General features: G+C 38.4%; 1 protein-coding gene across 2 annotated transcripts in view; it reads right to left on the reverse strand.

Annotated features, from left to right (window-relative positions):
* The window catches only part of CDH13 (cadherin 13), a 434,027-nt gene that overhangs the window by 338,073 nt on the left and 70,647 nt on the right, over window positions 1-25,307 (reverse strand). For both annotated transcript variants that reach the window (XM_039721144.1, XM_039721143.1), the window contains exon 2: window positions 9,238-9,349. In XM_039721144.1, coding sequence (XP_039577078.1) covers window positions 9,238-9,349 — 112 coding nt within the window. The remainder of the gene's footprint in view (window positions 1-9,237; window positions 9,350-25,307) is intronic.

Here is a 25,307-nt window from a genome sequence, read left to right on the forward strand (position 1 = left end):
CAAACCAGGCTGAATAAAAATTCTACCTACAAGAGCCTTGATTAAAAACACCAAAAAATCCCCCAAAACCAGAGCAATAGTAACTGGACAGCCAAACACCAAATCCCAGGCAGCTGAACTCGTGGTTTTTCACTCAGCCAAAATGAACCCCTGGAAAACTCTTGACTACAATATTGAATAACTGCCTTCCTACCCCCATAATTTTTGTGTACATCCAGCATCACCTTTGAACACAGATATAACATGGCGTGAAATATCACATCAAAAGTTAAGGAAGAAGAGATTTTAACAACTGATGCTTTCCCTGTCAGCAAACAGCAAAAGAAAAATGTTTCAGGTCACACGAAGGCAACCTGTAACCTTGGCAATCAGACATCTTCAAATTTTCCTTTTATCATGGGACATTTAAAGTATCCTTGTGTTTACAGCTTCAAGTCCATTTCATAAAAAAGTAAAGGTGGCATTTATTAACTATGCTTATTGTATATTAAATTAACAACGAAAGACCTGGAGCACACTATTCATCATCTTCGAGTGATGACAGAACTAGAAAATACTGTGAGCTACCACACCACAGCTCAGGGATTATTTCAGCCAGAATTATGCAAAAATGTGTTTGGATTTGTGACCATTTCTGGTGTTTCTACACCTTGGAGCCAGTCCTGTTGCCCCTTTCAGCAGTGCTGAAAACAATTTTCATGTAAGGTTTTTGCTTTTATAGATATGGGCTGGCATTGAAATTACAAAACAGTAGCTGTCAAGGTGAATTACAGTTCAAAATAAAGAATGCTACTGGTCGAAAAAAGCAGAGGATGTAACACTGGTGCTAAAAATCCCATTTATTTAGGCCTAGCTGAATACAGCTAGACCTACATATATGCTGAAATTAAGCACATGCAAATTGGTTTGAAAAAGTGATAAATTAAGAGCTGCATTGACATTCCCCTCCAACATGGGCATGGAATCTCCTGCTCCATTCCTGCTCTTCCCCACCTCAACAGGAGAAAGGAGCCCTTGGCCCAGGTGCCACTCACCGCTGGGACTGTCACAAACACTTCAGCAAAAAAGAGATTCAGAGAGGATGGGTGAGCCCCTGGAGTTTCCTGAACTGGCTTTTCTGGGGAAAGAAATCTGGATTTTTATCCATCAGCATTTCCCATGGGGTTTGGGCAGCATCCTTTACCCCAAGCCTCACAGCAGCATTATTTCCCCAAGAAAAACCATGAGAAGTTTCCTCTGCCAGCAATGCAGCATTTCTCTACTAGGACCACAAGATGGTTCAGGGAACTGAGCACACCAATATCACACATATTTGCTGTCCACACCAGCACCGTGCTGTGCTTTTTCCAAAAGTTAAAGTATCATAAATACACTGTTTACATAATTTCTTGTGTTCTACTTCCCACTGTATTCTTTTAAGCTGAAGTTATGTTTTTGTATAGGTTGGTGTTAATGTTTTATAAAGGTCAAATTATAGTTGTCTCCCTACTGTTTTATTGTAAGTGTTGAGAGCTGGCACTGTAATTAAAACTCTAGCTAAATAAAGTCTGCAGGGGTCCTACTTGTAACCAGCCAATTTGGGTTTTTAGCAGACCAGAGCACATTTTGTGTTTCCTCTGTTTCACTGCCTCACAAAAGAAGGTAAACAAAACCCACGTGCCTTAATACATTTACATAAACAATGATTCCTATCAGTGAGGTTAGTAGAGAATAATATGTCTAATTATAGAATACAATAATAACAAAATTAAAAGTGCACCCATTTCCTACAACCTTGTTTTGCACTATTTTAGAAAAAGTCCAAGGCAAGACAATCCAGTTTATACATAAAGCCAGAGCTGGATAAGGGAGAGAAGATTCACAGTCTGCTCTTCAGTAAAACAAACCTGACTCCCTGGCAGCAGAATGGTCCTGTGCATCAAGGAGATTATCACTTACTTCAGTCTAACCTGCTTTTAGGTTCTGGTACTTGCCAGCAAGTGTTTCAAAGTGTCAGAGATTTACCAGTGCTGGCTCCAACTTCAGGGGGGAATTTCTCTTCTGCTATCGACTACCTGTAAAGCTGCTCCAGCAGTGCCTCCGTTTTGCTGCCTTATTAAAGGCTCCTCAGTTCTGCTTCAGTTCTCTCCACAGCTGAGAGACGAAGGCTGCACTGGGTTTTTTATTGCTTTTCTTTTTTTAAAGAAAGTAAACAAATCAAAGTGAGTATTGCAAGTGGAATTCTTGTCTAAAAAGCAACATCTCAGATTGCTACAGGAATATTTTAGGTCTTCCCAAGGCTCCTAGTTTTATTTTAATTTGTTTTAAAGGAATTCCTTGGTAAAGGAATTTCAAATTTTCTTGAAGATAATCCCTCACAGGCAGGGATTCTTATTTGAGCAAATCCTACCCTTTGCCCAGGCTGATATTTTTTCAGGGATTTGAAAAACAGAAGACAAACATTTTAGTTAATATTCACATCACAGAGTATGACATGCACTTACTCCCCTATCTACAGGTTCACTTGTCTGCCCCAGAAGCAGCAGGTACAAGGCATACAAATATGCACAAAGTCATTCCAGACACACCAGAGTTTTCAGAATCAATCCATTAAAAGTTACTTTTTCTCTCCCTTCTCTAGAGGAAAAAGTTCAGGTGGATAGACTGAACAGAGGCATAAAACAAAATCAGAGCATTAGCCTCCAGCTAGAAAAATCCCCCAATCTAAGACATTTCCAAAAGACTTCCTGAGTTTACAGCCAGTAGTACTTATTCTCAAGGCAAGACTGAGAAATGACATGGCACAGGAAAGTTGTATGAAAAGGAGATGTGTCCATTAAAGCAGGCAGACTGCTCTGTCTGAAAATAACTGATTTAAATAAGCAAAGGGAAAGAAAAACTGCAAGTTGAGGCATGATCATAATTACATTAGAAAAGTTATAATTTGATTTGGATTAACAGACAGAAATCCTAAAAGCTCATAATTAATTGTGAACTACATCTACAATTATTTTCAAGAATACTTGCATGCTTTAAGATATCATTAACTTAAATGAGATTCTATGTTTAAAGGAAGATTTAACCTCACATACTCCCATTAATTCTCACTAAATGTCCAGACTGCACTTTGAAATGTAATGGAAAAGGTTAGCTAGCCATGATTCTTTTGAATGGTGCTTTTCTAAGATCCTCAAATTAAAAGTCCTGTCAGAAAGGCATACCAAGAAATGTTCTACAGAAACGCATTAATGCCTCAGTGTGGGGTGATTTGCATCTCTTTGTCACACATGGACAAAGTTTGCTCCTGACAAAGCTGGGCTGGTGCTGGATCTTCTCCAGAGTGATCCCAGCTCTCGCCTCCAACCAGAAATTTCACCTCCCTACCTCTCATTTCCTCAGCAAGATGACCCTGTTAAAACATTGCCAGCCATAAACAATCAGTGTCAGATTATTTGCTGATGGACTTGGCCTAAGCTCAGCCACCTACATTTTCCTAAAAGAGATTTTGGCCTTCCAACACATTTCTACACCTGCAGAGTAGGAGCTGCCTCGTGGCCTGTGTGGGTAATCAGTTCAGGAGTAATAGCTTGGTTAATTTGATTTTTTTTTGTTCTGAAATTGCCAACTGGAAATGAGCAGAGAAGTCTTCCACTGAAGCACCTGGGGACATTATTAATACAAGGTTTGCACTGCACTGAGCAGGAGACCCAACCTGCTAATACCGAGCAGTTGGCCATTGATTTAGATTATTAGGAGAACAGCTGGCATGTTTCAGCCAACCAAAGCCCACACGTATTTCAAAAAAGTATTATCTGTGAAACATTATGGGTTTTGGAAAGTCTCCAGAAACAAATTAAATCTCAAACCAAGTAATCTGCTACTTTTATCTTCCTAAATCCAGACCAAGCTGCTAACAGAGCATTCACTGTCACTGCAAAGATCCTCACCCACTTTTCATGTGGGTTTACTTGTTTTGGTTTGTTTTTTAAACAGGATTGTGTGTTTTTTCTCAACAAAACAGACAAGAAACTTTGGGTTTAGATCCTCATTTCCTCCAGCTTGGAATTAAAATGCAAGGAGGAGGTTCCACCAACACATATGCCTTTCCCTCTGTTATTCCACAAGAGCTGACTCTGCCCCTGAGAGGTTTTGATTCAGCCCTGAAGATGTTTTTCAATAATTCTTTCATTATGCTCAGTATAATGTTCTACCTTTGCAAACACTAGTTTAATTTAATGTATATGCATAAAAATCAAACAGTCTATTTTTGACTCCTTCCCCCTCAGGTCCTGGAGGTTTTTGGGAGGGAATTGTCTGACCACCTGGCACTCAACAACTATTCTCTCCTATTTTGTCCTGCTTCAATCATGTGTGAAAGCAGTTCAACAGATGATGTGATACTGTTGTGCTGCAACACCAATCTGCATGTATCTATTCAGAGGCACATTTGAGATATTCTGTATTATTTAGTTATAATATATATTCCCAGAAAACATTCTCTCTCCATGTAGGAGCTCAGCATCAAACTTCAATTAAAAGGCAAAGCATCAGGTATTTAGGTGCAAAAGGACTTCCTTACCCTGTCTCCACAAGCATGTAGTGAAATTCCCAACCTCCCACTTTAAAACTTCCACAACTTTGCAACCATTTTGCACAGAGCTCCGGGTATTTCCTGGAACTTTACTTACATGAGTTTGGCTTCCTATGACCATTTAAATAGGAATAGTGTGCTTAAGTTGTGTTGCTTTAAACCCTGATCCATATTTCTGTCCACATGGATAAGAGTTCCAGGTGCCTTATCTTAACCATGTACCCAAGTGTCAGATTGAGGCTCTAGTATTCAAATTCTATCCATGCATATGAGCCCATTAAGATATACATTTTTGGATATAACAAGCACTTCCCTATCTGGGTAGGAAAGTTGAGATGCCTTTCCATTGAACCTGCTCTCTCATGCCAAGGTATGGGAACCAAGTCATTTTTCAACATCTTCTGAAGCACATTCTTAACACAGAGAGTGATTGATGTCAATTGAAAGGAAATTGAAGATGTTTGTAAAACTCAAAATGCATTAAAAACTTCTTCATTTTGAGAAGCCACAACACTGTTTCAGCAAGGACACACTGAATAGGTGGAAAATCCACAGTTATCTCGCTATTACCCAAAAACCTAGACAGTTTTCCCTGCAAGAAATTGCTAAGCATAAAATCTTTCCTTGCTTGAACACGTTCTTTTGCAAGCTACAACTACCATGTGCAATCCCAGTTACCCAAACCCTGCACTATTCAGCATGAAGAGTTAACAGTCACATCCAAACCCCGTGTCAGGACCCTGAAGAGGCTTTTTCAGACCACAGGGCTGCCGCACTGGCTCTGTGCAGGGCCTGGGGAGAGGGAAGAAGGGGAGATGAGCAAAGTGGGTGTGATAACTCCAGGATCAGAATGAGCAGGAGAAGAACACCACCACTTTTGGTAGCATGGAACAGGCACAGGAAGAGACCATCTGTGCAGGCAATCAGTGGGAAGGGTTGATGTGATAAATCACAGCTCTCATATGGCATCAGCTCAGAATCAACAGGAAATATTTGGATGTGAACATGACCAGGGCCATGATCCATGTGCACACAAGGCTGTAGGAGGAGGAATGCTCTCCTCTGATCACTCCACAGGCTTTGTTTGGTTCGAACAACGCAAATCTTGTTGGAGGTCACAGCTTTGCCAGACGATTGAAAGCCTGCTTTTAAGCATTAATAAGTACACTAAGATATTTCACATCATATGAGTAAGCAATGATTTTGATATGGTTGAAGAGAAAAGCTCTTTGTTAAAATGCACAGAACAAAAAGTACCCAAATGCACAGACAAAACCTTGATCTTGAAGCAGCCTGGGCTCTGAACAGGCAATCTATCACGTAAGAGACACAAGAGGTCAGCCATTAATTAACATCCAAATTAGAGCTTTTCAAGTAAGGGTCAAAACTTCCTTTGTTTTGACATTTAAAGCACTGGAAATGCCTTCCCCAGTTTAGCATGCACAATGCATCACCTCGTGCTTTATGTTAATTGCCTCCATTATTCAAGTGCACTATTTGATTCATTGTCAATTAAAAATACCCCCAAAAGCCAAGCCCGATGTGTGTTAAGTATAAACGTGATTAATGTAACACAATTACATTCCCACGTTTGTTGAGTCTGATTAGGAACTTTCCCTCAGCCCAGCGTGACAGAGCCCTGTCACTGCCAGTGACCTGCCAGCCTTGGCAGGGACAGGAATTTCGTGGCCACAAGTGCTTCTGACAGGTGTAAAACCTGTAATTAAATGCTGTCAATTAGCACTTCATCAAGAATGTGGAAATCTTGATGATCTTCACTATTGGATTGCAAAGATGGTCCTAGATGTAAAGTTTAAAAAAAAAAAGCTATAAGGAAGGAAAAAACAGTGACACAATTTAGTTAAATCAGTATGTGGATATAATTACTCTTTCCAGAAAGTGACTCCAAGGATCTTTTCCTACAACATCAAGGAAACATCTGGTTCTGCACACAGAGGAAAAAATTAGGCAGACCAAAAGTCAAATAGCAATGCCTTATTTTTTTTTATGGTTATAGAAAACACAAGTTATAAGGAGATCTGAACGGGTCTGAGGGGAAAAAAATTAATTACCAAAGAGGGACAAAGAAATGGTCTATCTGGAGACCATTTCTGGACAAAGAAATGGACAAAGTCTGGAGGTTACTACTAAATGAGATGCAAGAGCAAATAGATTAATAAGAATTAAAAAGCCAGTTCAGCCTGAGCACAATGACAGAAAAATTAATAATAACTGAATACCAGTGAAACTAATAGGAAGGACAATATGCACACAGAGCTGGACTTGTTATGGCCAGCTTACAAGTATGGCCAGCTTTAATAAAAATTGCTACAAACCACAAGAAATTAGATAAAATTCTGTACCCTCAGTATGGTCTACTCTTCATTCTTCCCATCAGTAAATGTAAAATATAATTAACACAGCCACAGGTAGAAGTAATAAATACAGAAGAACCAGCTACAACCTATATTTAATTACAAGGGAGATGCTAGCAATGAAACATGCAGTAGGTTCTTGTTTAAATTGAAAAAGGAAAAAAAGAAAAAGACTGCATTATTGCACTTCAGAAAAGAATTAAGGAGCTCCTTGGCTTATTGAGGACTACAAAAACAATCCCTGCTATAGGCCTGGTTTACATATTTGCTCTATTAATTTACACAGCCCTGGTAAGCCTCACATTGCAATGCAACCGCTAAATTACACTGCTCTTGGTAATGGGCATAAAAAGATGCAAGAGCATGCAAAGTGTATTCAAAGAGACAATTAAAATTATCAATTCTGTTGACAGCTAAAATGAAGGGACTGTGCTGAGGTTTAGTGGTGCTGCATGAAGGACACCCTGTTTGTGGGTGATTGAATTAACCACGATCACGCGTCGACAGTTTGCCTCTGTCCAACACTACACATTAGGCCAATTTACTGTCTGCTTATTAAAATAATTTAATTCCAGAGATTGTTTCCAGGCATTTCTGAGTCTCTCCCTGCTCTTCCCTCGTCCTCTCACTAATGATGGCATCTTAATTATTGTGCTCATTTTATGCCACCACAAATGGCTGGGTCACCACAGAGCAGTCCGGTCAGTTTGGTTGAACCAACCCATCCTTGGGGTGATCCTCTCCAAATCAGCAGGAGATCTGGCCAGACCCACTACAGCCTCAAAGTTCTGAAGCAGAAAAAACATTCAACAAGAGTTGTTTGTATTCAATTTAGCACTAGTTTATCCATATTGCTTCTTTTAATAGGTCTTCAAATAAGCTTGCTTATTAAATCTAATTCTTAGTCTAAGAATTTCAACTTCTAGTCATGTAGGAATAATGTGTTTGACAACTCCAAAATAAGAATTCCAGAGAAAATTAAATTCCCCAAAGAAATAAGAAGTTTGAAACCTCTTTTCTGAGCTGAACAACAATCTCACATCTCTGACTAGTATTACTACTCATGATCTAAAGTTCCTGTGAAAAAGCAGCTCAGACTAAGCAACATATCAAAATGCTGAGACTAAAAATGTTATCCTAGAGGTTTATTTTAGTACCTCCAAAGGCTGGATGACTTAAGTTTAAGAGAGTTATTTCAATAGACTTTGGCAACTAATTCTGACATTTCATTTTGAGAAGTTAATGCTATTTTAAAGTGAACATGCACAGATTACACCTTCATCTGAAGTGAAAATACATCATGTGTAGCAGTGATATCTGGGTGGAACTGAGTTGGGAAATGTGTGCATTTGGTGAGTAATATTGGTTTGCATTTCTTGGTTCCACCAAGCTATGGGATTTATCCCACTATAGGATCCAGATATTGCACATGGGAGCCAAGAACTACTGCCCAATGCTGAATGCCCAGAACTCCTGGTTCAGCACCAGCAGCCAAGCACAACAAAGAAATCATCAGTAATAAATATCACATGTAAAAATGCAGGTGTGTTTGGAAGTTACGAAAATGGCAGCCCTTAAATCCTTTTTTGAGTCTCTAAAGACATCGGCCACTGGATAAGGCACCACTTTGTGTGACAGGGCTGAAATCCCAAAGTCCCAGAATGGAATGAGCAATTTGTAACCCTGAAGTATTGGAGTCAACTAACATCTGAAATGAAAAACTGTTAAATCTCCTTCAGGTTAATGCTTTGGGTGTACAGTGCCAGATTGGGTTTTATAATGTGACACCTGCTCAATGGAAATATACTGAATATTCCACTTGTGTGACACTTTGCTATCACTGATGATCCCAAACGTCTTCCAGCCTCTGAATTTCATGTAAAGACTTGGACTTGTATCAGCTATGAATATTTTCAAAATACTAACTTCTAAATCTGAGTTGCAGAGATAACTTAATAGAGATGTTGGTGGGCAAGTCCTCATTTCCAAACTCATAGGTAAGATTGTAAAAAAATTCAGAGTAAATTTAATTTCTAAGAAGTGGCTGATTCTAGTTTTTCACAATATTCACATAGCCCTAAAAGATTATATATTGTATTTTACCATTTCTAATACATGAAACAAAAGTCTGTAGAGACATAGGATTAATATAGGGGAACTCAGACTGAATCATGGCAATATCCAAAATCTTAGGTACAAAACAAAAAAAGTTTTCTGCTAAATGGCAGGAATGAAATGAATACATAAACAATTCTGATTTTTGCACAATAGTAATATATGAAAACAACATACGGTTCAGAACCAGCTGGTCCTCTGTGAATTGAAATGGCTTTTCTATATAAAAAACCTTCTGCTGGAATCCAGGGACACATTCTAAATCTTCTGCACATGCAAGCAGCAGAACCTGAGGGGAAAAAAAAACAGAAATAGACTTTTAACATCCATTCCTTCATCCATCATGTTGACTTCTGGGAACCATAGCGGGTTTAGGCTCAGTGCTCATAAAACAAAACATTGGGGTCCATACTCATAAAACAAAATATCCATCACATCACACTTCCCCCTCAAATCTTGCTAAACAATTTTTATGTAAGGTTTTTGCTTTTATAGATATGGGCTGGCATTGAAATTACAAAATAGTAGCTTTCAAGGTGAACTTCAGTTCAAAATAACAATAGAGAATGTTACTGGTCCATAAAAATATAGGATACAATATTGCTCCTAAAAATCACATTTATTTAGGCCTAGCTGAATACAGCTAGACCTACATATATGCTGAAATTAAGCACATGTAAATAAATTTGAAAAAGTCATAAATTAAGACCTACAAATCTGTCCCAAAGTTGATCACCAAGTTGGAGAAGAAATTCTGTATTCAACAGTAAAGTCTTACGTACAGAAGTTTCTTTTCTAAAATAAATTCTTTGTTAGCAAGTATAAACTGTTTCTTGTCTTTCCCTCTAAGCCACAGTTTGTCCATTCTCCCTACAATCAAAAGCTTGTTTACACCAAGGGAGGACTGAAAAAGAAACGGTGCATCATAGAGGAGGTGGATCTGAAGGTTCCAGTTGAATAGTTTGTGTCACTGTCAGTACGTGGTCACCCAAGCTCTGTGTCACCACAAGAACATCAAAGGAGGAAGCTTATAAGCAAAATAAAATTGCCTGGGAATAGGTACAATTCTAATCTCAGACTTTGAAGCATTTTATCCCTGAATACAGAAAACAGCCTGAAGGGCTATTTTTCTTGGCAGCTGCTAAATGAGAGCATGGAGGTAACAATGGTCAAGAAAGAAGCAGCAAGCAAAAAGAAATTACTAAAAAGTTTAAAAGGCTAAAGAGAGAGGCAAAAGGAGGCAAGGTTAAGAGCAGGAAAAGCCAAATCGTATTTTCCAACCCATATATGTGTAAGTGCATTTTCAGAAGTATTTTCTGCTTTAGAACATCCAAAGGTGTTTTACAAAACCTGACTTTCAGGTGGTGCACTGACCACTCTGATCTCAAAATTGGTATGGGCAATCTGCTGCTTGACAGGCAGCCCCAGCACAATCAGCTAGAGAGGGCACGTGTGGCAACCAAGAACAAAACAAACACAGAGGCTCTGAAAGACATTTGCTCCCAAATTCAAGTGGCTCTGCACAATGAGTCTATTTACTCAAGACATCCTCAACACAAAATTACAGTTCTGGAAATAAAGTTCCTCAGGGGTAAAGTGAAGACAATTTCTCCCCAGTGAATGCTGAAGGCTCTTTTCTCCTTCACCAGCTCAGGTGACAACAGCACTCTCACTTCTCCCAATGTATCAGCAGCATCTCTCAGACCTCCACTCCTTTAACATCCAAGTCTGCTGATCCTGATCCTAAGGAGATGTCCTACAATATTTTGACAGCTTCATGTTTCCCTACTCCCCACCACTTACAAACCATTTGCTAAATCACAGTGATACGTAATCTCCTGTCTCCCTTCTTGCATTTCGCACTCCTTTAAAGGCCAGAGTGATCCCATTTACAAAATCCAAAGGCAGCAATGCCCCACCTGGTCTGCATTAGCTGTTCGTATGGGATCCAACTGCTGGATCATTTGTTTCATGTCAGACCATTGTTATAAAAGCTTGGCCACAAGTGCCAGCAGACTGCAAGGAACAGCCAGAATATTTCAAGTTAATTAATCTGGTGGAAACAAACACAACAGATGGACACCTTTGCCTTCCATCCTGTCCTGTTCCACGTTGGTCCCTTGGAAGGATTAACCAAGAAAGAAGAGAAAGATTTAAAGTAATATACCAAGAAAAGTGCCATACACTTGACTGGTATTAATTTCAGTATCATCACACTATTTCTGCCTTTCTTAAAAAGGTTTAAAACCACAGCCCCCAATCCCTCATTATCTTAATGACATTAATATATGGATTTTATTGGAGATTCTGGGGCTGTGTCCCCTTCAGTCTTCCAGCAGGAGATATCTGGAAATATGAGCTGAGGTATTCAGAGCCTGCCCTAAAAATTGTACATATAGCTTGATTACTGATTGTTAAAAAACCTGCCTTATATACATTTCAATGGGCATATGCACAAGAAGAAAGGCACACATGCATCTTCTGCGCACATTTTCTGTGTGTCCAGGTGCAGGTTTAAAGTACCTGTCTTTCTGACTCAGTGTTCCTGGATGAATATGCATAAAAATGCAGTCACAGCAGGAGAAAACCTCTTGCCATCTCAAGATGCAAATAAAGTTATATAATGAGTCCCCACCAGAAAACCAGTCCAAGCCATGTATCCTGAAATTTATCTACAAACAGCTCTTCTGCTAAAGGATTAACACAGCAAGTAAGAGGCAAATCATGTTCTGATCTCCCAGCTACTCAAGCCTTAAAGCTGGAACTCTTGTCTTACACAGCTATAAATAAAAAGCCTCTTTGGACATCATCTATAGCAGTACTTAGAGATGGGAATATGTCAACTTTATCAGATTTGTGACAGTCTAAGTTGACTTTGAAATCTGAGCAATCTAAATGGGTCATGAGTTAACTTCTGTAAGCCTGGTATAGAAGGCTCACATAATAGAGATGCAGCAAATAGAAAATGACCTTTACTCCCTTTGAAATAATTACAAGACTCAAGCTTGGCCTTGCTGTGAAATGGAACATTTTATTCCACTTGTGCAATTCCAGGCACTTTCTTCTTCTCTACATGTCAGACAAAATGTTAAATGTGTCATCACATGGACAGTTTTTAATTAATTGCATTTAAAAAGGAAAATTATTCTTTTATTTTTTTTTCTCATGATGAAACTTCTGTTGAATTAAATTACTACCTCATTAAAATAATTTCTGTGAAGGTTCTTCACAATGGGGACAGCAGCCTTTAAAATATCTTGAAAAATTAAGTCAGGCAGATATATGTTTAAGGCAAAGGGGCTTGTTCAAAGCAGAATGCATTCTGAATTTAAACACCATGTAGATTTCATATTTTTTTATATAATAAAAGGTTTTATGGACTGATATGTGCCTAAATGATGACTTCAACTAAATACACTGTAAATAATATTTAAAAGTCGTATGTAGAACTCTGAATATACAAATATTGCTCACACAACTAGTCAAGTGCTGGGCAATTAGTAGAAAGGATCCTTCATCTGCTACCAAGAAAAAAGCCAAATTCTTGACCAAAAATTATATGCAGCAAACAATTTGCTCATGAAAATCTAAATGGGTAGAAGTCTGAAAAGCAAAGCAGAATTATGGCTACTCAGACCTACACATCCTGTGTTCATCAACAAGCAAAATCATAGCTTTCAGAACCTCCAGCTTTTCAGAAATGTACAGAGCAAAGACTCAGCTTTAATATTATAGCAATTTTTCTTTCAGAATTTATTGCCAGTTGGTGTAAGGAAATGTCATAGTTCAGATAACTCCTGTGCTAGTTTGGCCACTGCACTAGAACTGTACTCCTGGTGAGATATCAAGCCTAAGAAACACCTTTTTTTTTTTTAGTTAATAAACCAGCATGCACATGCTGGTGACCTTTACTGACCTCAACATTTGCACTGAAAGCTGCTCACATAGAATATGGTTGGAAAGCAAAAAAAGGAGAGCAATTTAATACTGTACAGCAGAGGAAATGAATAAACTCCCTGATGCTAAAGCACCTTTGGGTATCACAACACCTCAAAATAACAGGGTCCTTCTACCTCCTCTTCTGGTGACTGAAAGTCATCTCAGAAAGGTCCTTTGGAAGAATTTCAGATTCTCTATGTTCTTTTCAACTTGCACAGTTTCAGTTTGGCCACATGCTTGCTCTGCAAATGATTTTTCTCACCTTTTGCTGTGTACACCCTCATATCTTCATTAGCCCTACCTCGAGGAGATCACCTAGCACAGAAACACAAGCTGCAGAATATTAATTGCATTTCACACAAAGTCTTACGGTGTGAAATTCATCCTTGTGTAAGGCTTTACTTAATTAGAAATCTAAATGGTGCAGACACCTGTGAAAGCCATCTGCCCAGACAGGAATTCCGCACAGAGTAAAGGTAAACAAATCTCTTTTCAGAGGAAAATATTCTGGAGGACCACATTTTACCTTTGACTTCAGGAGAGTAATCTGTAATAAAAACAAATCAACACAGAGCACCAGAAGGAGGAGTTAAAATTGAAATCACACTCATTTTTACTAAGAGCAATAATTTCAAGAGTTCAAAAATTGTGAGTCACTTCTTGAGAAATGAGATTTTAGCTCTGGGTTTTTTGGTTTTTTTTTGTTTGGTGTTCCTGTTAGGGTTGGGTTGTTTTTTTCTTTTAAAGTATGGTTTGGGGGCTTCTTTTTTATTTGACTCATTTACTTGGAAGTGGGTATCGAAAATTTATGCTTCTGAGCTTTTCTGTGGAAACGTGAGAAACAGAAATTTGCTTTTTGCATATGAAAACTTCAGATTTTCATAAGAAATACGGTGATCCTTAGAGCTGAGAACGAAGAGAAAAAAGTAATCAGAATAATGAGAACTGCCAACACTGAATTAAATTGCTCATGACAAAATATTTTTATCATGCAGATTGGGATTTTTGAATCTAAAAACCTTTTCCATGTTCAGGTGCTGCAACAGCAGACCCACAAAAATGGATAATGAGGAGGCCATCATAGAAGGAAACAAGTGATAAACAGCGCACAGTCATAGGGAGATGATGAAATTTGAAGTCTTCTCTCAGATTTAAATGAGGGAGTTATTCAAATGAAATTAACAGAGGGATACTTAAAATAAAGAGAGTGCAGCTCTAAGTAAGGCTCTGATTCTGCATTACACAGACTCCAATTAGAGTGTCAGCAGGTCCTAAGGCAATTATTTCATCAAATCACACACACAGACTGGACATGAAGTTCTCTGTGCCTTCTGTGTTTTTTAATATCAACTAGAACAAAAAAACCCTCAAAAGCATGAATAAATTATCCTCTGATTGGCATAATTAAAAAAAGGCATTTTAACTTTACATAAAGGTATGTTGAATTATTTATCTCTGAATGTGACTAAATTAATTAAATGCAGATCTTTCAAATTAATTTGATTTCTAGAATGCTATTATTTGGGGCATTTTTAATGCCATATTTTCATATTGGGGGAAGTTTTCACTGTTTCAGGCTTTAACTGCTCTTCTATTAGGAAAGAAGTTTAAAAAAGAGACTGTTCCCTATCTCTACAGCTCTACCTCTATATCTGATAGAGTTCCAGTCATTTTTGTAAGAAATGCTATTAAGATTTGGCACTAAGATTCTTCAAGGATGATAAATATCCTTTTAAAGGGCCTACCTATCCATTTACTGCACAGCTCTGTCCTAAAAGGGAAAGTCACACTCGGAGTACTGAAGAGTGGGCTATGAAAATGCAAATTAGAATGGCTTTATTGGCTTAAATGAATTCAGTTCTCCTGTCACTGAAGCTGTGTGACTGCGGTAGGCATCCATTAACTGGAAACAAAATGTGACAAACTCTTTTGTGAGACTATCTACCACAGGAGCTTCCCTTTTATGGGCACTTTCCTTACGTACCTATGTTTATTATAAGAATTTTATTGCATATTCAGGAAAAGGTGTGCATCTTTCTTGGCACTGGGAATCTCATTAAGTTCTTCAAGGAGCGATTTGCCAGCGGTGGTGTCAGAACAGGGAATCTCAAACAGCCACTCGCCTTCTGAAGTTGAGGAGCTCTGAAAGAGGCACCATCATTTTCTTCAGAAATGATTTATTCATTTAGTATTGCTCCCAGGGGCTGTTCAGAGATCAAAGTGACCACAGAGGCCAAACTGTTCAGGGTGAAGAAGGAGAACATGGGCAGTGCCTGCAAAGTACTGGAGCACTCTGACAGCATCCTCATTTCAAGGCAGAGCTGGGACAACCCTCTCTCCCCAATCACTTTTCCTGCTGTCCCATTCCCATCTGCTCCCTGAGCCCAGTCACCTCAAAGTTCTGTGAATCTCGTGTCCACAGGATGATACAGCTGGAAAAACGGGGCCTGGTGTGAGACCCCCACAGTCTGCACCCCAACCTGGGGCAGCTGCCATGAAACTGCACCCTAAAATAAGCTTTTTTATTAATTCTTACTAACATATTTTCCACACTTCAGAACTTGAGCTAGCTTAGATTTCCCTTAACTTGGGAGCACAGGAAAAACTTGGGAAGTCGAGGGAAGCCCTAGAGATATTCCAAACCCGTCTGGACACATTCCTGTGTCATCTGAACCAGGTAACCCATCTTGACAGGAAGGATGGTCTGGATGATCTCCAGAAGTCCCTTCCAACCCAAACAATCCTGTGATTCTGTGAAACCCTCACACAGGAGCCACCTCTGGTGTCACAAGCAGGCACAGTGATCTGCTGGCCAGATCACTTGATCCTGATCAGAAATAACTCCTACATTTCACAATTCCTGACCCTTATTCTGATGGTCATTTCATACCTTCCAGAATAAATTTGTTCACAGTCAATTTATAGCCATTTATTCCTGCACAAGTCTTGTCTCATAACTAAATTAACCTTTGTCCCCTCTAAATCTTCCATTTATTGAGCTAGACAAACCAAACTCTTTCCATCTCCTTCTATTTGGATACATTCCTGTGACCATCTCGGTAACATTTCTTTATACCTCCTTAAGCTCCACCTGTGCAAAATACATAAAGAATTCCAGACAGATGTTCTCCACAGTCTGGATATTTCCTTAAGCCCAAAATATACTGTCTAATGCTTCCTGAAATTCCTTTTGAAGTCTTGTCATGCTGGTGGCTCAAAATCATTCTAAAATCATCCAGCACACAAAGAGATGAGAAATTTGACATCAGAGGAGGCACGACCATTTACCTACAACAATGTTAAGCAGCTTCTGCAAACAGAGCCAGGATTAATCTTTATGAAATATAAACACAGATGCAAACCCTCATGCATTGTTAAATCCATGCCCTTTCTGACCAGATGGGGACCAGCTCTGCCCACGGCCAGCAGAGATCTTCCAGCCCCTTCCTTGTCCATATAGCTGAGGTTCAGGATCTGCCCACGGATCCAACAGAGCTCCCAGCTCAGAATGATTTGTACCCACAAGGCTCAGAGTGCAGGATCAACTTCCACTTTCAGCTATGCAGATGTATCTGAACATTGTTCAGATTTTGTAATCCAGAGAATGGCTCTCATCCCGCTTCATTAAGTATTTTGATGATTAACAACAGAGACCAAGAGCTGTTACTTGTGCACAAAGGAAGTAATATTTTAAATTACTCAAGTATTTAACAAGTAAATAACTACCCATCGTGATTAATAGCACCATTTAACACACCAGACTCGAGCGAAAGGACAGGTTGGGCTCCAAGGTTATTTTTTGTTTATTTTTAGGCATTATGAAGGAAGTAATTGTGTTTTGTTGAAACCCATACACCACTGGAATGAGATTACAACTGGTTAGCCTATTTAGAGAAGCTGCATAATAAATTCATTTTACAGGGTACAGAGTAATGCAAATGAGCCATTCCTGTACCACTGAAAGAGGCATAAAGAAGAAACATTGAAAGTCAGAGTTCTGGACTGGTTGTGCTGCAAGGTGTGGAATTGCTGAAACCTAAACTGCCTTACAACAATAACCTCTTTGAAGATCTGCTCATACCAAACATTGTAGTTATTTATTGCCCAATGACATAAACAGGTTGATGCTCTTTTCCAGTATTAATGACTTCATGAAGCATTTAGATGAATGGAAATGTGGATCTCTGGTTTCCTAAAAAGGAAATAAATTAATAATTGTTTAAACTTTTTTAAAACCCTTCACATGGATTTGCATGGGGCAAAGTCATTATTCCACATAGGAAAACACTGATGTGGCAAAAGCTGTTAGAGAAAAAATTAAAATCATATTTCTTAGAGCAGATAGTGGGTTTTGGTTAGGATAGCTGGAAACTATAAGGAACATGATACATGTTTAATTTCCCAGCAGCGTGATAGTTATCAAAAAGAAAAACCAACCTTCCACCTATTATTTTCCCCATATTCCACAAAGTTAGAGTCTAAAGCAATCATTACTGCAGCACAAACTGAACTTGGTGTAACACTGAACATCTGTCTTTTGCACTGCTAAGCTAAAACTGAAAATGAGCTTGCTGAAAACAATCTTTGAAAGTATAACATGGATTTAAGGATTAAACACAAATGCACTTCTATCACCTTCAAACGTTACAAAAACAGAAACCAACCCCCAGAACTCATAAAAGTATAAGGACAAGTGAAAATATCTGGTTTTCAACTTCAAAAAAAGATTTGTTGAATGTTTTCTGACCTTCTCCTAAACACTCACAAATGGAAGATTTTTTAAAAATTAATACTTTCAAGTAAAATTCCTTGATTCCAGCAAGGTTATTGGAGAAAAAACAAGTTTAACATCCAAAGACTCATAATAAAAATGAGACATTTCTACAAGGAGCCCAACACAAACGTCTCTACCAGTTTTGACAAAATTTTATTTGACATCAACAGGAAGAAGACCATCTATTCTATAAAACAAGGTATAGAAAACTTTTTCACAAAGGTTTCTGCATATCACATGGTTACTTTTCTTTACAGCAAATAAGACAGAGCAATAATGGTATGATAGTATTAAAATAAATAGTTGTGAAGATTGGCTTCCTATGGGTTTCCATTTAAAAACCAAGCTCAGAGTGAACTTTTCGTAAGGACAGGGCTGTAAATCACCTTAATCTTTTTTTACTGGGTCAAGACATTCTCTATCTTCTCATCTGTTTCTCATTTGCACAAAAATCATGTAAGCTGAGCTAAGAAGTCTTCTTCAGTGCTGGTTTTTAAGTGATTTTACTTTCTTTTCCTAAAGAGCAGTAAGTGTACTGTAGTAGTTCAGTAGTAACCATACATGGATTTAATTCATTTTGACCCAAGTTTTTGCATCACTGCTCATTTTATAAGTCCAGACCTTAGGTATTTACCTACAACAAGTAGTGATTCTCATGCTTGTGGAGTCATCTTAAAATAAATATTAAAAGATTAAAAAAAAAAAAAAATAACACGTATTTTTGGCTATGTCAGCTGCTCACTGAGGAGTGCTTTTAATGAATTGCAAGAACGTAGTCAAAAAATTAAAAAGAACTTGTACTAACTCTTCTGAGTGAAAGCAACCCCCAGGGGAAAGACACCAAGTAGTTCAGTATTTTTGAGCTCATCACAATCAAGAAAAATGTCTAAAACTTACAGGCTCCCTTGTGTTAACAGTGACATTACATCAAGAATGACCTTTCCAGAGAAATAAAACCCATTAATGCTAGGAACAGATAACTATTAAAGATCAACACTTAGTAGCCAAAGCTGAGGGAAAAAAATCAGTCTGGTAAGTTAATTAGAACATAAATAATGTGAAACCAAGACCCTGGTCTATAACCCTCTCTCTTATAATTGCTTGCAATTTAAAAGCTGAATGAAATCTTTTATGCAAAAGATACAACTACTGACCTCACATGTATTAGGTAGTCAAAGAAAACCCTGACACGCTGAGAATGAGATCTCAGGAGTATTGGAGAAAGCCTCAGTAACACCCTGTTAAATACTTATTTCTTTACAGAAGAACTTTCTTTCAGCTATCAAGGAATGCTGTTTCTGGGAAATGTTGGATGTTAATTGCTAAAAATGTCAAGGGGTGCTTTTTTTTTTGTTTATTGTAGAAACAATAATTTTAGAAAATTATCTATACCCATGAGAACAATATTTTCCCTAGGTAGAGGAACAGCTGCCAGTCCTGAGGCACAAGAACAGATGTTCTATCCCACAAATTCCACCATGGAACCTCCACAATAATCTATAATTTGCTTTTGGAATCCACCATTTAAATCAAGTCCAGCTCCTGGAGTGCTCAGGAAGCCACTGTGGCCTCCCCACTAAACCTTGTGGATGGCACTTCCAGTACTTTTAATTGTTCTATAATTGTCTGTATTTACCAGACAAATCAGCTGTTCCACAGGACATTCAACAGGCAGCAGACTCAAGCAATAAACATAAAATGCATGAGAAGCTGTGAAAAATGTAAATCTCTGCCCTGGATCCTGCTTTAATAACAACAGTACTGAGAAGTCCTACAGCAGGATATGTGACATTCAATTGTGGAATGTCTCACCATCACTACATGGAACATAGGTTAATGTAATATTTTGCAAGTTTATAGAATCAGATTGTTTGGCTCATCTTGACAAAGTTAAACTCTTTGGGTTGTACATAAAAATAGGAAAATTTAAAGAAAAAAATGTTGAGTATCTAATAATTTCAAGGCCCTTTTCCTTGTATATAGCAATTTAAATTTACTGGAGCACTTCAATCTTTTTTCTTGTATGTGCTTCATCCTGAAATCCACCCCTGATTGGGGTTCTGTGCTTGCACAGTATAAAGCAATTTAAAATTATTCATCTGCTTCAATTTTTATAGGTACTTTTATTTGAAAATGATTGGGGTGCTGATCATGCTCAGCATTGAACAATTTTAAATTATTTAAATTCCTTTTTTAAATCAATGCCTAATATTTGGGCCTGAATTCTAGGAGGCTATAACACATTATCAGGCAGTTTAAATTATACAAGAATATTATATTTTGCACAATCTTTCATCTCCTAAATAAGAATCAGTTTGCAAGGGTGAATGCATAAAGCATTACACTTCAAAATAAATCAGCATTATGCAAAACCAGAAACCTAATTTTTTCTTTTTTAAATATTGTAAGAGGCCCTTTTTCCATAATCAAATTCCCGTGCCTTCCTACATCCTATGAAGCAAGAACATTTCAGAAGCTACACATATTCCTACTTCCCTAAACTGATATAAACAATCTCAAAGGAGGAGAATAAAGTTTTAATGAAGTCTGAATCCCTGAAAAAATGAGAAGGATTTATTCCCACAATATTTGTCTTATCAGACATTTTATCAACCAAGCATTCAAGTCCTCTGTTGTGAATATACAATCACTTCTAGTGCAAGTTTATGGTAAATACTAGATATGCCAAAATTCAGGTTGGACTTCAAGGCCATCATTCCTGATTTAACAGGACTGATGCACAAAAATCTGGATTTTAGGATTCAATTGATAACTTATCATTCTCAATAGGAAAGAACACACTTTGCTTTTAAGCATTTTTCTGTAAAAGGAGAGGAAATGGGGGTGTGAGATTTGCAAATGGTGCTGGAGATGTACAAATGGAGAGCTGAGAACTGCAGGTGCCAGGTCACATTTTAAGTGAATCCTCCACTTTCTTCGTATCTGCGATCCTTCATCAGTGCAATGCCAAGGTGTTCACATTTACTACAAAAATCCAACCCAAGCATTTTGTACTTCCCACCAAGGTATTCAACAAATATGAATGTGAACTACAGCTCCAGTTTAAAATGGGACATCCTGGAAAGAAAAACTTATTGAGCAACTTCCTTCAAGGTTTTATCTCCATATTTCACCTTTCCTTTTCAACACAAATGACACAGAAGAAATAGGACAATTTCTCACCAAGCAAAACAATCCCATGTTCCTCTGCACGTTTGAAAAGATAGGAGCTAGCCCTCAAAGGTATTGGCATGCCTTACTAATCACAAGCTTTTAATTCAGCCTCTCCAATTTCAATTAGTGAGTAAACACTGACATCCTCAATTGCACTACACAGAGCTCCCCTTTATCCAGTTAATCATGTTCACTGCAGCTATTCCCCAGGCTGAGGTTTCAGAGTTCCCAGATTCTGTAAATCCTCAGTATTACATTTTTTGATTCAGGAGCAAAAATACTGACACATCTTATCATGGAGAAACACGTGTCCTGGCTCAGGAAGGAGTGGGTTTGCCTCTCTCCCAGTAGTCAGATGCCACGCTCCCATGTACAGAATTAAGTTGCAAAGCATCACTAAACTCATCTGGAATATTTTGCTTAAGCTAAACCGCATATTATAGTAATTAAAGTAGCTGTGAGAAACCGTAATTAGACTAAGTGTCCAACAAATATTAATCAGGAAAGTAATATTCTATTATTAAGAAGAAGCTATTCACAGTAGGAGTTTCTCTTGTGAGAAACTAGATTAGGAACTGAGCCAAAATCAAACCAGAAGGCCGAGCAAATTGGGTCATTTGGAGTCTCATTTTAACGTATAAATGTTTTCACCTATATTTCACTCAATTGTAGTGCCATTTTAGTGCAGAAGGCACAAGCAGGCTCCAGGTTTCACTCCTAGACCTGTTGGTTATTCCCAATGCTCCCAGTCACTGTGACCAGGATTTCCCTCCCTCAATTCTAATCCATGCCAAAAGACAAACTCAGGCCACACCACAGGCAAACCATTTAACCTCCCCATCTTCCCCCATCTGTAAATGAAAATCATGCAATTAACACACAAAGCAGGGAGGCTCTGTGATTTGCTTCAGTAAATTTATTAAACTGAAAGAAAGAGACTTCTGTCCTTTCTCTAGAGGACAGAAGGAAGAAATAACTACAAAATGTAAGAATTAAAAAGTTGAAACTCCAAATTATTTTCTTTTTTAATTAGGCTAAATAGGTGTATTTATAGGTAAATATTTAAATATTATGTCATTTTCAGCACCATGGAAAATTATAACAAGCTTTCAATTCTGTGATTTCCAGCACTGATAGAAAGTTCTTTATTACTGAAGAAGCAACAAGGGAACAAAGCACACCACCCGTGGCTTCCAGAAGGCTCACATTTTCTAAATGGTGAACTGCAACCCATCAATTAAAACCCATTCTCTAAGTTCACACATGGTTGTTGTCTTTTCCCTTTTGCACTCATTAGTGCCTTGACAACAGCAAAGGTTTAATTATCAACTAACAAAAAATGAGGTTTAATACACAAGACTGAAGAATAAAGCCCTTGAAAGATGTTTATGCTGGGACAGTGGCTTTCAAATTCACACAGGAGATAATTTTACAATTCTAATTCAAAGTAGAGATCTGCATTGTAAGAGACAAAGGAAATTTTGAAAAGCAAAGCCAAAGTGCAAATGAGAGGATCATCTTAACCTCTGCCAACAATTAAATTACAATCTCTTATTGCATCCGTTGGCCACAGAAATAAATACCAAGTAGCAAGAGGAGCAAATATTATATGGAGCAGATGGAGAATGGGAAATTTTTTGATCAGATGTATGGGAAACCACTCATTTTTTACTTTCTAATTAAAAAAAAACCAGTGAAATCCAGAAAAGCAGACACAAAGGATGGGGTAATAGGTATACACTGGTAGAAAAGTTCCTGAAAAGTAAGAGTGCAGCTATAATTTATTCTCATGTAGTGAGATAAAAAGGTACTTGCAGGCTGGCTCTGTTTTTTCTAATCAACTGATAAAAAACTAGAGGAAAAACTCAGTGAAAATCAATTAGCCCAAGGGGGAAGAACCACAACAGAGATGACCTGAAGGAGAAATGAGGGGGAGGACATGGCAAAATGGTCCTGTTTGCTCTGAAAGCTCACAGGAGTTCTTACAGAAAGTGTTCTGTGGTTGTGCATTCAGCCCCACCAGCTCACACACTTCTCAGACTGTGCTTTTCTATCCTATGTAAGGGCTCCAGTGCTTCTTGGCATCCAATTTGTTTCACTAGCATAGTAGATATTGTTTCCATGCTTACCAAGAACTGTTAAAAGCAGGCATGTTAGAAGAAATAATTGCTCTTTTTTCATAGCTTGCTCTAGCCAGCTTAGAGGATGGAGAATTCCATCAACCAACAAGGGCAAAATCCATCCTAACCCCTAAGGAAAGTCTCATGTGTGACACAGCCAGAATCCCATCCTATTTATTTTATTTAATCTCCATGCCTTTTCACTTAGCAATTTTCTTTTTGTCATTAGCTACCCCTCTGTCCTAGATTTGGGTTCTCTCTTTTTGTGCCTTTCATTTCTGCTTCCTTATCCTCCATCCCAGAGGCTGCCAGGATTACGGGACAGCTGGAAGGGGCTCGTGTCCCTGAATTCCCTGCACAGCCATGACAGACAGGAGCATCCACCTCACTCCAAGGAGTGCCCATGTGCCAGCTCTAAAGATGCAGGTGGTCTGTGTGCTCCCAGGTAGTATTTTCAGGGAATTTCTCATCCCCTTGCACACACAGCCATATTTAATTCCAGTTTCCCCTGGAAATTGCACTGCAGCTGCCAGACCAAACCAACACACTTTATAACCTTCAACTCCACAACAACATTAACTCCTGCTGAAGCACACTAAATGCATTAAGAGTTAGAAATTAATAGCTTGGTTAACTCATTAATAGCCACTGACTTCTAAGCTGAAAGGATGCAAGAAATCAGTGTGAGAGTAGGGCTGTGCTCAGTTAAGATATCAAGGGAAAGTTTTGTCAGGGAGAAGATTTCTAGTGAATAATTGATATGCACCTTTCTGCCTGTGAAGAGCTCAGGGAACAAACAAAGTCAATATCTTTGAGGTAGGTCACTATTAAAGCACTGCAGCGGGAGACCAGAAGACCATCTGAGACTAGCAAAGAGTAAATGGGGAACAGAAATCACATTAAACTGTTTTTTTCCCCCAGGATCCAAGCAAGAAGAACAACAGGACTTCACAAAGAATAAATTAAACAAAACTTTTCCATTCTGTTAATATTAATCATATTTGTTGTCATCTGTTGGGCCTAACTTAAGATTCTATGAAAGAATTGAAATGTGTTTTTTCCCCCCTCCCCTGGGCAATACCATGGCTTCATGGAAGTAACTCTGGAACCATAAAAGCCAACAAGACATTTTGTAAATTTAGAAGTGTGTGGGGGAAAAACCATCCTGGAAGTGTTGAATCACTTTGTTTTATCATTTTTGAAGAAAATGAGCAGTTAAGACTCCCAAATCAGCGTGCTTCATTTTTTGTTTAAGAGCCAAATTATATGCATTCATTCATGTTAGCTGAACATTTTACTTCAGCTGCAGTGGAATGTCCTGGAAGCCAGGAATTTTGTCTCTCTTGTTGTGTGTGACAGGATCTCCACCTGAGTGGCCCCTCTGGATGTTCCTGCCCTACAGCCAAAGAGGCTCCTGTGGATGAGGCTCCTTGAGCCCACCAAGCCTCACCCCAAATAATTTTAAAACTGCCACCAAAGAGAGACTTCTTGTTTAATCTTTCAAAAGTGAAGCCTCAACTAGAGATGACACAATCTAAAATACACTCCCACTTCTGATTTCTAAATGGAGGAGAAAAGGCAAAATTCTCTACAAGAAATCAGAAAGGACATTTTTGTTGCCTGTATGGCTCCACATCACTGGCTCATTGAAGCATGAGTTTCTAGTTAATTTTGTCAATGTTTGTCATCATTGTAGTGGCAAATAACCCCTGAGTTAGTTCAGCACAGTGCTCCATAGGTGCACCAAGGTGGCACAAGCAACAAGACACAGCATTAGTGAGGTGTCCAAGGGCAGGCTGGACAACCCTATGAGGAAGGAGGATGAAACTTTAGCCCACAAAGAAAGCTGCACAAATGCAACAGATTTGTTTCCAGTGCCCAGACTCCCTGAGTGAGGCAGACAAAGCCACTGCCCAGCTGTGGAGATGCTTTTCCAACCCCCAAAGTGTGAAGCCAGTATTGTTTTTTCTTACAGAGTAATCTAAAACAAACAGAGGAATAAATATTGGAGGAGAAACAGTAATCTTAATAAGCAAAGACAAGCATTTCTAAGTCAGGACCACATTTTGAAGTATATAAATGATCAACAGCTGCCTACATAACTTCCCAAAGTATTACAAGACAGACCTATGGTCTTTGTCTAGTTTTAATGTCCTGAATGACACCAGAGTTTTGTGATGGACACTACTGAAATCTAGCCTTTAAAATATTTTTATTAGAACTATTTGATCTATAGTTTA

This window comes from Passer montanus, unplaced genomic scaffold, assembly GCF_014805655.1.
Source record: "Passer montanus isolate IOZ18808 unplaced genomic scaffold, ASM1480565v1 scaffold45, whole genome shotgun sequence".
NCBI classification, from domain to species: domain Eukaryota; kingdom Metazoa; phylum Chordata; class Aves; order Passeriformes; family Passeridae; genus Passer; species Passer montanus.